General features: G+C 52.3%; 2 protein-coding genes across 2 annotated transcripts; both read left to right on the top strand.

Moving 5' to 3' along the window:
• Positions 1–154: 154 nt before the first annotated feature.
• TGME49_249702 (MC family transporter, putative) lies at positions 155–6,481 on the top strand. The gene is made up of 7 exons (XM_018780911.1): positions 155–1,180; positions 1,696–1,768; positions 1,938–2,070; positions 2,394–2,597; positions 3,068–3,220; positions 4,058–4,156; positions 4,551–6,481. Exons 1-7 carry the CDS (start codon positions 1,117–1,119, stop codon positions 4,686–4,688), a joined length of 864 nt encoding a protein of 287 aa, XP_018635049.1. The 5' UTR covers positions 155–1,116; the 3' UTR covers positions 4,689–6,481.
• A 554-nt stretch (positions 6,482–7,035) lies between these two features.
• Positions 7,036–12,037, top strand: TGME49_249710 (Parkinson disease 7 domain containing 1 family protein). The gene is made up of 2 exons (XM_018780912.1): positions 7,036–8,969; positions 9,493–12,037. The coding sequence occupies exons 1-2, from the start codon at positions 8,408–8,410 to the stop codon at positions 11,226–11,228; spliced, it is 2,298 nt and encodes a 765-aa protein (XP_018635050.1). The 5' UTR covers positions 7,036–8,407; the 3' UTR covers positions 11,229–12,037.
• The last annotated feature ends 732 nt before the right edge of the window (positions 12,038–12,769 follow it).

Consider the following 12,769-nt stretch of genomic DNA (forward strand, 5'->3'; position numbering starts at 1 on the left):
CGCAGCCTGCAAGAACGGGAGCAGGTCTGCTTCGGCTGGACGCCCAACGGCCGGAAGATGCGCAGCTCCCCCCCGTGGATGGCGAACCGCATGAAAAATCTCTCACGCGTGTCTCCTCTCCGCGCCAGGCTCCACTTTCGCTTTTTTCGACCTTGCCTCGCTGAGTTGTTCTTCGCTTTTCCTGTTTCTTCTTCTTGAACGAAAAAGAGGGTGTGTGTCTTCACCTCCCGTCTTTCGAGGCTTATCCCCTCCTTGCCTGCAGAAGTCCTTTTTCGCCTGCAGGCTCCTTTTTTTGAGTCCTGGCGCGCGTCTCGTGTCTCTCTCTCACTGACACAGCTAGATCGTCGCGAAGACCTTCTGCCTCTTCCTCTCGTCCGTTCTGCGAGCAGATTTCTCTCCTTTCTCGCGCTCAGCTACTTTTTAGAGGTTCTTTCGTCTCTCTCCTGTGACCTCTCACTTTCCAAGTTCTCGGCCTCTCGACAGCTATCCAGACGAGCGAGCAGCGCGTCGGCATGTCTCGGTGAAGGGCGCTTGGGAGACGTTTGACTCTCGGCGTCGGCTTTTTCAAGCTCGGAAAAAAGAACGCAAGAGGAAAAAGTCTTCCGAACACTTGCGAGAAGACCAGAAGCTGTTCCTAAAAAACAGTTATTTCTGCGTCGTCGGAGAAGAGTGAGAGCAGTGAGAGAAGAGAGAGAAGAGAGATAAGAGGAGAGAGCGAGAAGAAGGAATTTTTCAGGGATTTCCAGTTTTTCAAAGACCGCGCCGTTCCGGTTTGTGGGGTCGACATCCTGGAGGTCTTTCTTCCGGTGTTGAGGCAGGAAGGAAGGAAAGTGAGTTTTGTTTCTTGTCTTCGACCTTCTTATTTGAAGAACGACGAGGACTAACTGCTTCTTCTATCTCGTCGGATTCTTTGGTGATCCCTCCTTTTTCAAAAGGATTTTCTTCACCAGAGTCGACGCTCCTGCGACAAGACGCCGCCCCAGTCTGCATCTCGCTCTTTCCTCTCCACCTTTTCTTTGTCACATCTTCTTTCATCTCACCGTCTCCGTCTCTCTTTCCTCCTTTTTCCGCCGTACGATTGGAAACTTTCAAACAGAGAAGCAGCCGGGGAAAGCGATGACGCCGGGTGTAGCTACAAGGGACGCCAGCGCCGGAGGAGCGTTTCGCGACCTCTCCAAGGGTGAGTTTCATTGAAAAAACGATTTCGTCTCTCTCCATATTTGTCTCTTCCGACTTTGCCCTGATACTCCTGGGCGGCCTCACGCCTCTCTGCTTGTTCTGCCTTGCTGTTTCTCCTCTTTTTTCGTCTCTTTCTCCTTTTTGTCTTTCTCTCTCTGTATGCGTTCGTGTCTCATTCTTCCCTCTCCTTTCTCCGCCCCCTTCTTTCTCGTCTCTTTCTGTCGAGATCTCTGCTTCGTGTCTAGTTTCTCCTTCTTTATTGTCGCTCTTCGCTTGCTGGTTGCCTCGCGTCTCTTTCGTTCTTGTCTCACTCTCTTCTGGATTCTCTCTCGTTTTCGAGGGTCCGATCATCTTTCGGTGTGCATTCCCCGAGATAGTCTGTCGTTTCACTTGAATTCTTGTTCTCTCTTTCTGCCTTTCTTTCTGAACGCCCCTTCGCGCTCGCTCTCTTCACTCGAGTTTCTTCGTCGTCGTTCGTTTTATTTTTATTTTCAAATCTTTCTCCGTTTGCCGCAGGTGCAGTCCTTCAGTGCGTGGAAGCTGCTACGCTTGGCATGCCTTTTGAGGTTTGGAAAACGCGCATGGGCAGGTAGGTAGGGCCGATATGTTTTCTCGTTTTCTCTCCGTTTCCTGCTCCTCCGTTTCTGCTCTCTTTTGTCTCGGCGTTCCCCAGAGTTCCGCCTCTTCGCATGTCTTTTTCTTCTCTAGATTAACGACTGAGGCCAGCGCCGGGGAACTCGCGTTTTCTGCGTTTTCAGGTATCGGAGTGAGTCGACCGTCGAGGCTTTCCAGCAAATTTACAGAGAAGGCGGTGTGCGAGCGTACTGGCGAGGCTTGGCGCCGAAGCTCGTGGAGTCCGCCTCGAAGGGGGCTGTGCTGCTCTACTCGAAAGTGAGGGGATCGCCGCGAAGAAAGGAAGAAGGACGCATGAAGGAGAACAAGCAGAGGGTGGAGACAGCAGAGAGGAAAGACGAACTGACGAGAGAAGCGTAGAAGAGGGAAGAGAGAGGCCAGACAGAAGAAGCAAGACAAAGGGGGAAGGGAGGAGGAGAGGAAGACAGACAGAGGCGAAGCGATGAAGAGGAGAGAGATGACACGAGAAGAGCGAGAACGAGAGAAAAGAGGAGAGAAGAAACGAAGGAAGTCGAGAGACAGAAGTCGAGTAAGGAGACAGCGGAGAGAGGAGAATGGTCATGCATGATTGCTGTTTTCAGGAGTGTATTTTGACGTGGACGAGACGTCTGGGAGCGTCCGACACTCTCAGTGGATTCGCTGCAGGCGCTGGCGGAGGCATTTGTCAGACCGTCGTAATGGGGCCTTGTACCTACATCGTCACTGCTCTCGTCACGCAAGACAAATCGCGAGGCTTGAGCGTCTCGGACAAAGTTCGAGAAGTTCTGAAAACGAGCGGACTGAAGGTGACCACAAACGCGTCTTTCTTCTCTCCACACAAATTCACACTCCGCCTTCTGTTTTCACACTCACCCATATATACATATATATATATATATATATAAATATACATAGATATATATATATATATATGCATGTATGTAGGTACACACTTTCATGTGTATCTGTGTCTGCATGGATATCCATGTATTGGCATGAACCTCCGCGCGTTAAAACAGGTGCAGGTACTCACAGTTACGTAGGAGGACCAATGTACTTGCAGACAAGTCGGCGCAAAGCCATAAGCAGGCCGGTTGTTCGGCGTCCTTGCTCACTGGTTTCGATTGCGAAACGACCGATAGATTGCACATGCACTCTCAGCGGCGACCACCTGCGGTCCCGTGAAGAGGCTCGGCTTCTGCGTTTCAATTTGCGAACGTGGAGATGTTGTCTCTGCAAGCTCGCGGTAGCTTTTTGCGGCGCATCCTGTGTGTAGGGATTCTACTCCGGCGGAACTGCGGTCGCGTTCCGCCAAGCCACGAACTGGGCGTCTCGGCAAGGCTTCACCGAGTGGATTCGAACGAAAATGAAGAGAGGAGACGAAGAAGCGAAACTCTCTAAATCACAAGAAGTAGTCGCGGGCATTGTCGTGAGTGCAGATGGACCAGCAGAGAAAGCGAAAGAAATGGAGCAGGCGAGGATGAGTCTGGCTCTCGTCGCCAACAGAGGAGACAAGGCGCGGACAGATCTGAACGAGATTATGCATATGCGCATTCGCGTCTTTAAGTGGATTTGAATCTTCTATGTTATGTTATGTTATTCAAATACGTTTCATCGTTATTGATATTTCATTGGCATGTCGATAACATAAAGACTAAGAAACCACCGGGATGGGATGGAATTACTTTAAACACCGCATAGTTTGCTAGAAAATACCATTCAGGTACTAAATGCGTGTCTACTTGTATGTGCATGTCTTCATGCGTATCTCCACCTGTGGCTGGCTGTACAAATATATATATATATATAAATATATGCGGGTGTAAATCGTAGATTACATATCTGTGTGGAGTGGCGCCTAAAACATAGTTCGAGGCCGCCTGGAGTCGTTTCTTCTCCAGAGGAGACGATGATGGGCAGACACTAGTGAGTTGTTTTTCTCTCCCCTCCTGTTCATGCACAGATGGTGTCGTCTGTTTCTCTTTTTCGGCTGCATCTCTCGCGCTCATCCGATCGATGTCTGTGCTGATTCTTTTGTTGTGCTTTGTGTTTCTTCTCCTCCATGCGCCTGTCAATCTCCGTTCCTTTCCTCCTGGGGTGTTGTGTCTGCAGTCTGTGTACCTTCTCTTGTCCTTTCGTTGCGCCGCTTCAGTGTCGCTCTTCTTCTGTCTTTCCTCTCCACTCCCTTGCTCGCTAATGTCTCCGTTTGCCCTCTGCGTCTGCTCCATCTCTGCTTTCGTCGGCTGCCTCTCCGGTGTATGTCCAGGGCGGCACACTGGCGACGTGGAATCAGCCGTTCGAGGTGGCGCGAATTCAGATGCAGTCTGCTGCGAACGAAGGGAAGCAGAGACAGACCCTTTTCGAGGTTCGTAAGAGTCAACAGCGGAGGGAAGAGGGAGATCCGTTCTTGGCGGTCGTCGCAGTGTCCGCGCGTCCCCAGGAGCAGCAGAGACGAGAAATGCATCGAAGCGTCTCTCCCGTTCAGGGCGTCTCCACAGGAGATCACGCAGCAAGCAGGAAAGAGCGAGAAGCTCAGGAAAGGGAAGAAGGTGACGACTGAATTAGTGAGTGAGGTGCATCTTTGTTCTGCGAAAAACCGGGAGAGATTCGGAAAGCCGCTCGCGCTTCCATGCTTCAGAGAACTGTCTTGCTGTTGCCTTTCACAACGAAATCGAGCTCCACGGGCACTGCAGCTGTGTCGGGAGAACTGCTGTCGAATCGGGAGCGAGTTTTCTCCTTTTCTGTTCTGTTTTCGCCAGGTCTTCAGGACCATCTCAGCTGAGGAAGGAGTGCGGGGGCTCTTCAAAGGCGTCGTTCCTCGCATAGGTTTGGGGATATGGCAAACCTTGTTCATGGTGACAGGAGCAAAACTTCTGAAGGAGTCTCTGAACTGGTAGCGAACTGTCGACGAAGTCCCCAACCTATATAAACACACTCATATATATGTATATATTACATATATATATATATGTATATATATACTGACATATATATTGGTATGCATATATCTTTATGTGGCGTTAAGTGCATATGAATGTACCTGCATGTCTTTGGATGCATGCAGACCCACACCTGTTTCGGCAGAAGATCCAAGAGGATCGAGTGTGACTGTTGCTCGGGTGTGGAGTGTATTTGCGAGTGGAGTTTTACCCTCTCTCGCTTTGAGAATGGAAGAGACACCGGCAAATCACGTTCAGGAAACGTACATGGAGAGCGAACAGCGTCTCCATGTGCTCGGGGCTGCTGCTCTGAGACGCGTAGAGCTGTTGCTGTTTTATCCATTTTGGCCTCCTTTGTCGGGGGATCTGCGGTGCGGAGGCTTCGCTGTGTGCGTGGATCCGCTCGAGAAAACCGTGGACGGCTTGCCTCTGAGATCCTTCCTTCCACTCGGATCTGCATCGAACGAAGTTCGCAGTCCTCATGTGGTGAACTACCGTGCTGGGAACGCGTCGAGAGATGCTGCAAGTTTCCTGCTTTCAGGTTGCCAGTTGCAGAGTCATCTCGCGTCAGGGATGCTCGAAAAACTCGTTTCACAGTCAAGCGATGCATACCCCGGCGTAACGTCCTCAACAATTCGAGGTTCCAAATGGACGCCGGGAGTCAATGATATCTTTGTTATATAAACATATATGCATATATATATATATATGTGCCTATGTGTATATATATCTATATATATATATATATATATATGTATGTGTATATGTATGTATAGACGATTTGAGTTCTTGTTATCGGTAGGTGTATTCCACAAGCATATAATGTTGAATTACTGGGTCTTGGTTTCAATTTTTCCGAGAAACAGGCTATGAGAAGAACTCACCACAACAGTGTACGCGGAAAGCCAGTTCCGGTGTTTTGAAGTGTGCGGCACTCAGTAAGGGGGTGTCGAACGGGAGAGGCACTGGATTTGCCGGTTGTTTCTTCGGAAGCGACTGAGAAGTTGAAGTCGACCTGTGCGTCTTTCGCTCTCGCTGGAGGGAGTCCCTGTCTTCCGCCTCTCGTGACAGGGGGGTAAAGAGGTAGTACACAAGAGAGGTAGCTGCCGGTGTGAAAAGGTAGACACTGCGTTGTTTTCTACAGTGTAGGTCCCGAAGGCGGTTCTAGCAACCAACGTGTCGGGAGAGCGAGTTTCTTCTCTTTTCGTAACAATGTGTACAGGGAGTGACGCGTTTTTTGTGTCGGTTCTTGCTGTGATGGCAAGAGAAAACTTTTGAACTCAACCGCAAGCAGGGCTTGAGGGCGCCGAGCTGACGCTCTCCTCTTTCCTTCTGAAAATGGCTTCGCTGCGCTGCTCGCAACAATCCAGAGCACTCGATGTGCACAGCGACACCAATTGTATTCCACTTCGACTCATTCACCTAAATCTCTTTTTCACGTGCGTTTCGATTGTGCTAGCGAAACTGTCGAATTCGCATTCGTCGGCATTTCTTTCGATGCGTGTTCACAGTGACTTCATATACAGACCAATGCCGCCACGGTGACCGAGTGCGTACCTCCGGCCATGGAAATAAAGAGCGCTGTGTCATTTTTGCGTTCTTCCATCCCCGATTCTCCCTTTTTTTCCTCCAGTCTCGTTTGACTCTCTGGTTGAGTTCCTTTTTCTCTTTCGCGACACCCCTGTCCGGCTCGCCGGATTGTCCAGATCGTCGCGGAGTCCTGTGAGTCGATTAACACCGGATCAAGGCGCATGCTCGCAGAAAGTGAAGAGTGTCGCGTTCTTCTCGCGGAAGCCTCCCGACCAGAAAGCTTGCTTGAGACAGAGTCGGTCGATTGTTCACAGAAAACACAAATCTGCAGGTTTTCCTGCCGTCGAGAGACTGAAATGCAGAAATTGCAGGATCGGCCGGTATCGTTAGGATACGCAAACTCATCCTGCAGTTTCCAACCCTCTGTTGCAACTCTGGAAGAGTCTCTCGTGGCCGGGAGAGGGAAACGAGCTCCCTCCGTGACGGTGGACTGGCCGCACAGTTCACAGTTCAAAGGACAGTGTGCTGCAGAGAAAAGAAGGGATTTGCCGGCAAGTTCGCTTTCATGTCAGCACGAGCACGTGAGGGTACGTTGCCGAGAAAGGCTTAAACAGCGACGCCGGGAAAAACGAGACCTGCTGCTCTCTAAAACACACGAACAGCGAGAAACGGCTCTACTTTACACACGCTGCGCAATGAGTCGTTGCCTGGAGAGAGAAACGGCTTATTCACAGGAACACAAAAACTACTCAAACGTCCATTGTAAGTTTTCATAGAGATATTGTAATCCATGAATAAAGGGACCATCCCCAACTCCGCTACGTGTTAATCACAGAGCTACAAAAAGATCTGAAAATTCCGTTTCCTGTCTCCCCTCCCAGTGACAAGAAACGGTTCTCGACTTTAACTGCTTATTTCACTGAACAAGATGGATTGCTTTAAATTCCACGGTTGAACTGTGCAGGCGGAACGTCCTAAGGAGACAGAGCACTGAAGAAAATCCTCAGGAATCTGGCGACGCCGTTCGCCGGCTCTCTTCTAAATGGCAACTGGAGGCATCAGCGCAAGCATTCTACCCCCGCGTCAGATGCTGAAAGCGCCCATGGTGCGGAAGAACAGTTTCTCTTAAGAAACTCGACAAATCTCGCGTGAAGTCCACCCACCTTGGGAGTGGTTTGCTTTTCAACCTTCAAGCGCAAGGTGAACTGGCGTGTACTTCGCGCGGCAACCGCGTGTGTTGTGTCGAAGTGCCTGCCGAGCGAGTCCGTTGAAGAGAAAGGGCTGTTCCTCTGCCTTTGCCTCGTTTCCCTCCACTTCAGTCGTCCAGTGAAAGAAAGTCGACCGAAGAAAATCCAGCAAAATCCCTGCATGCACACGGTTGTCTTTTGACTGTCGTGCGTGTCCAGCGGAGACCAGCTGTAGAAGTCGCTGTATCTCGACGATACACGAGACAGCTTTTTTCCTCATTTGAGAACTCGAACACCCCGGAAAGGCAGAGGGATTTCCCCAGTTACTCCTCGAGGCAGAGGCGTGCGTCCTCGCTGTGGCAGAAAAGTTCCTTTTCGCGATTTGGTTCCTTCTTTGCCCGCAAGACATCGCTGGCAGGTCGGCTTTCAGCACACACACACACACACACATTCGATTGTGCAGAACATCCCACCGTTTAGAAGGAAGTCTTTTTTCGTGTCCTGCTTTTTACGGGCTTCCTCGTCCATCGAATCACCGTTTTTGTCCGGTAACAACGACCTTGGCTTGTGTCTGGTCACTCGAAAAGTTGCCGTTCCTTCTACCCCCCTGGCCGTCTCTCGTCTTTCTCCGTTTCGATACCGGAGCTTCTGCTGCATCTCAAGCGTTTCCTATTCCTTTTCTTGAGGCAGAATTCCTGGAGAGAGGCAGTCGCCGGAAGTTCGCAGAGTCTCCTCCATCCGACGGGTCGGAGGACCCCGGCGTCGCCGGCCACCGCGAGTGCCGGCTGCCTCCCTCGTCGTTTTTTCGCGTTTTTCCTCTGGGCGCGTGTTTTCTTAGCTTCGCAGAGAACCGCGCAGAGAAACTTCGCCGGTCGGACCCTCGCGTCCTGCTCATGTGTGACGAGAACCTTCCCTCTACCGCCGCAGACGAAACTCGCCGTCAACCGCTCCGTCCCCAAAATGAGGGCAGTCGCCGCGCCCACGCCGTCGCCTTTCTCTTCGGTTCTCCTCGTTCTATCCTCGGAGAAACGCCTCCACTTGCAGAAGCCGTCCTCGGGAGGCTCTTCTCTCTCCTCAGAGAATGAAGCCGGACGCGCCTCGCTCGAGTTCCTCGCCGACGCCGGCATGCCGCTCGCCTCGCTGCTGGCGATACACTCCATTTTGACCAGCAGCGGCCTCTCCTACCAGATTGCGACTCCTGCTGGCGCGCCGCCGTCGATCTGTAGCTTCGACTCGCTCTCGGATCTGGACGCGAGTTGTCTGCCGAGCGCCCTCCTCGAGAAGCTGAAGACCCCCCTCCCCGTCCGAAGCGTCGCACTCGAGCACTTTGGTGGCGTCCTTTTTCCTCACTCACTCGGCGCAGCCGTGGACCTCTTCAACAGCTCTGCGCTCGGCGCCTTGGTGCACTCGCTGTCGGCCGACAAAGTCGTCTGCAGCATCGGCTATGGAGGCTTCGCTCTCGCTGCGAAGAGACCGTCCGGTCTCAGAGAAGACAGCGCTGCTTCCAGAAACAAAGCGAGAGGTAAATAGACCAGGGACAACTCGTTCCGCCCAGAGGCTGACAAAGCGAAAACGCGCTGCCCTGCGACCTGCGCATTCCCTTGCTCTGTCTCTGGTCGAACGCATCTGCTGATTCAACAGTTCGATGGGGGCAGAAAGCCGTGTCATTTGAACTCCACTGTAATGTACACACACCTGTTTAGAAATGTATCTACATGTGTCTCTATGTGTATATATATTTGTAGATAGATAGAGATTTATAGATGCGTTTGTGTCTGTGTCTGTGCTTATATAGATGTACATGTTCCTGTGCATTTCAAAACCGTGTGGCGTCGCGTAAAAAGGCAGATGCACAGAGGTGCGTTCCACTGCGTTTTTTCTTCGACTGTCGATGCCAGTGAACAGCGACGACATATGCGAATGGGAGAAACGGGAGAAACGTTTCAGTCACCAGTTTTACAGCATGTCTGCTCACTCCTTGCATTTCCATCCCCCGGAGTGTTTCTGTGAAGCCTCTGTGTGCTTCACGCTCTTTTGTGTCTCAGGAGGAGGCTCTTCTTTTCCCTTTGTCAACTACACATTGACGGGGATCAGTCCGTTCGACGAATGCCGCTACCCGTTCTTTGGACATCTGCCCTGCATGCTTCAAGAGCTGCTGGAGAGTCTGGGCGCCACATTCGCCTCCTTCGAGTGTATAGACACCCCAGGAATGGTGGTAGACCGCAATCTGGTCTCGGGCGCCAACGACGCGAGCACCCCTCTCTGCGTGCAAACGTTCGCCCTTTTGCTGTGCTGTCGAAACGCGAGTTTCCTTGCGGAGAAGAACGCAGAGCGCGAGGCGCAGCATCTGCGGGAGACGCGGGAGCGTCTGGGCTCTCTGGCTGTGCCTTCACGAGCGAAACGCGAATCGGAAGAAGCGCAGCAGTGGGAGGCGGTAGGGAGTCTTGCTCAGCGTCTAGCTGGCGAGGCGTCGCTGACGACTGGAAAGGAAAACAACTGCAGAGTTTCGCCACGGAACGACCCCCGACGGGCAGCCCCTCGAGGTGTATGTACACCCGAAGCAGCTGCTGGAAAAGGTGAGGGGTGTGGGGAAACCAGTTTCTGCCGATTCGAGGCAGACGTCCAAGAGCAGAGAGAGAAACACGGTAGAGAGTCACGTCCCAGCTCTGCGAGGAGTCTCGCTGATTTGTCGGCAGAGAACCTTGGACGCAGCGGTGCTTCGGCGACAGGAGAGGCGCCGACTCCAGTCGAAGAGACGCCCGACGCATGGGGAGGCTTTCAGCGCTCTGAGAGGACGCCTGAAGTGAGCGCGTCCACGAACTCTCAGGACGGCAACTCGGATGCCTGCGTCGATGCTGAGACGACGAGATGCCGCAGGCCTCTTGCCTTTTCAGAGGCGCTTGGTCAAAGGCCAGAACTTTCCAAGAGTTGCCAAGCGACTTTGCTTGACGTTTCCACGGAGAGTCGAGCGAGCGCGAGCGAAGGTCTTCCAAATGCAGCCAGGCCTTTCCCTCGCGCTTCAGCTTTCGACAGCAGTCTCGATGTCGCGTTGCAGAGGCCTCGAGAAGTCGACGCGCGGCGCGCGCAACCCGCAGATGTCTCCGCGGAAGACGGGGGCGTCTCTGTGCCTCAGTCGACTCAGCGACTCGGCGAGACAAATACGTTCGCCTCGCGCATGCGTTCGGAACTTGAGCCTGTGGCGTTTTCCTGGGTGTCCGGAAGCGGTGACGACGCCGTGGTCCGCAGGCCGTCGACAGAGAAAGATGCCGCGCAGAGTGCATGGAGAGCGGAGTCAAAGACGTCTGTCGGTGCCGGCTCTCAGGAGTGGAGTGCTTTGCAAGCAGAGAAAGCTGTGTGTGAGAACGCGCGCTCTGGCGGCGGCGCTTTCCAGTTTCTTGATCCGCAAGCGTTCTCGCCTTTCGCGCGTGGCGAGGACGACGCACAGCTTGCGACCGACGGGGCTTTCGTCTCAGCGGGTGACCGCGGATTCGTTTCTCTGGAGAAAGGCGAGAACTCGAGCACCGTCACGAGCTCAGCGGTCGCTGCTGGGGTCTTCAGTCTTCCTGGCGGAAGCCGCGCAGAAGAACACAGCCCTGGGAGAGACAGCTGGGCAGGCTGCGAGCTCGAAGAAGATCTGTTTTCTTTCACTGCCAGCACGAAGGAGCGGGAACCAAAAGCGACAGAGGAGAAGACGGCAAACGTCTTTGCGAGCGCGTTCCCTGAGCAAGATCTCTTTCAAATGCACCGGGCGGGTGCACCCGCGGAAGTTTTCCGGCCCTAAAAAGCGAACAAGGACGTGGAAAGGATCCGAGGAAACTGTGGGAGGAGGGACAGCGTGCGACGTCGACGCTGAAGCGAGAAGGTGGAATCCGTGGTAGATGCTTTCAAAAGTCTTCGCGGGCGGGAGGCCTTGTCGCTGTAAAAACGGACTGGCCAGATTCGCATTCAGATGGTCTTCACGCTCTGCTTGACTGTTCGCTGGTTTCTTCGAAAGACTCTCGCTGTGTCGTCGTCTCTTTTCAGAGGGCGACTACACAGCGAAGTTGTCCACGATTCACAGCTGTTCTGCGCTCATCCCAAACGTCACTTCGCGGACGAAAGATTCAGAGGATTCAGAGGGTGATCTCCCAGAGGGGAACGGAGTTGACGAAAAGTCCGAAACTCCAGGCTGCGTCTCGAGCCGTTTCTGCGAAAGACAACCGCTACAGGGACAAGAGACGCAGCGAAAAAGCAAAGGATTTTTTCGCGGCGAAGCGACGCATGAGATGTCAACTTGTGTACCGAAGAGATGGAGAGGAGTTTCCAGGAAATACTGGACCTGTGTTTAGCACCTGAAGACGTGGAAGTTGTGGGTTGTCTGTCTCGCGTGGAGAGCTGACGCGACAGAAACTACAAAAGATGTTTTAGAGTTGGATTTCACCTCTCCATTTTCAAGAAAGGGAAGGCTTCAAGGTACATGGACATCGCTTCTTTTAATTGAACTGCGCCTGAAAAGAGGAGCGTCTTTAGAGAATTTACAGGTGAAAGTTTTGATTTTTAAAACTCTTTAGAAAATATCCCAACGTCTCGGTCACCACTTCTCTTGGCCTGTACACACAAACAGAAGTTGAGCACACAAGGAGCCAGACGATCCTCGGAACGAAGAGGTCGCCTTACTTTCGCGAACTAACGGATTGAACAGGAATCTCACAGAAAAGTCCCGTTTCCTTGTTTCCCTAAATTCACCAAATAGTCTTTAAGAAGGAACCCACGAATCCACCTGATACGCTTTACGCGTTGTAACTTGGGAGACCGTAGGGATCTCTCGAAGTACCGCGGCTCGACAGTTAACATGATGACGAACATTGAAGAGATTTTTGGAGTCGCTCCGGGCATCCTTAATTCATGGTAGACGAGAACCTCTGACTCCGAAAGAGACTGGTATAAAGATGTTCGCATATCCATGAGGAACGCGGTTACGCGGGATTTGCGTTGACAGGTGGAATCTTTCGCAGAGCAGTCACACAAAAGGGCCTTCGTTTTTCGCGATATTTCCACGCTAGAAAGGACGGAAGCTCTCGATTGAGGAAATCCGATTTGGGAATAGCATGAACCTTCGACAGAATACTCACGCGGAAGACTTCACAAAAGCAAACGTGAACGACAGCGTGGGGTTGCATGCCGTCGAGAACCTGAAGCCAGTTCCGCTTGAAGAGCATTGCATGTTTCGAAAGGCAAGACAAAGCTCGAGAGGCACTTGCGGCGACAAGGACGGGAAAGGAGGAAGCATCCCTCGAAACAGGCACCACTTTGCATATCTTCTATTTACATTCAGATGACTCG

The sequence above is a fragment of the Toxoplasma gondii genome, chromosome XII, assembly GCF_000006565.2.
Source record: "Toxoplasma gondii ME49 chromosome XII, whole genome shotgun sequence".
Taxonomy (NCBI): domain Eukaryota; phylum Apicomplexa; class Conoidasida; order Eucoccidiorida; family Sarcocystidae; genus Toxoplasma; species Toxoplasma gondii.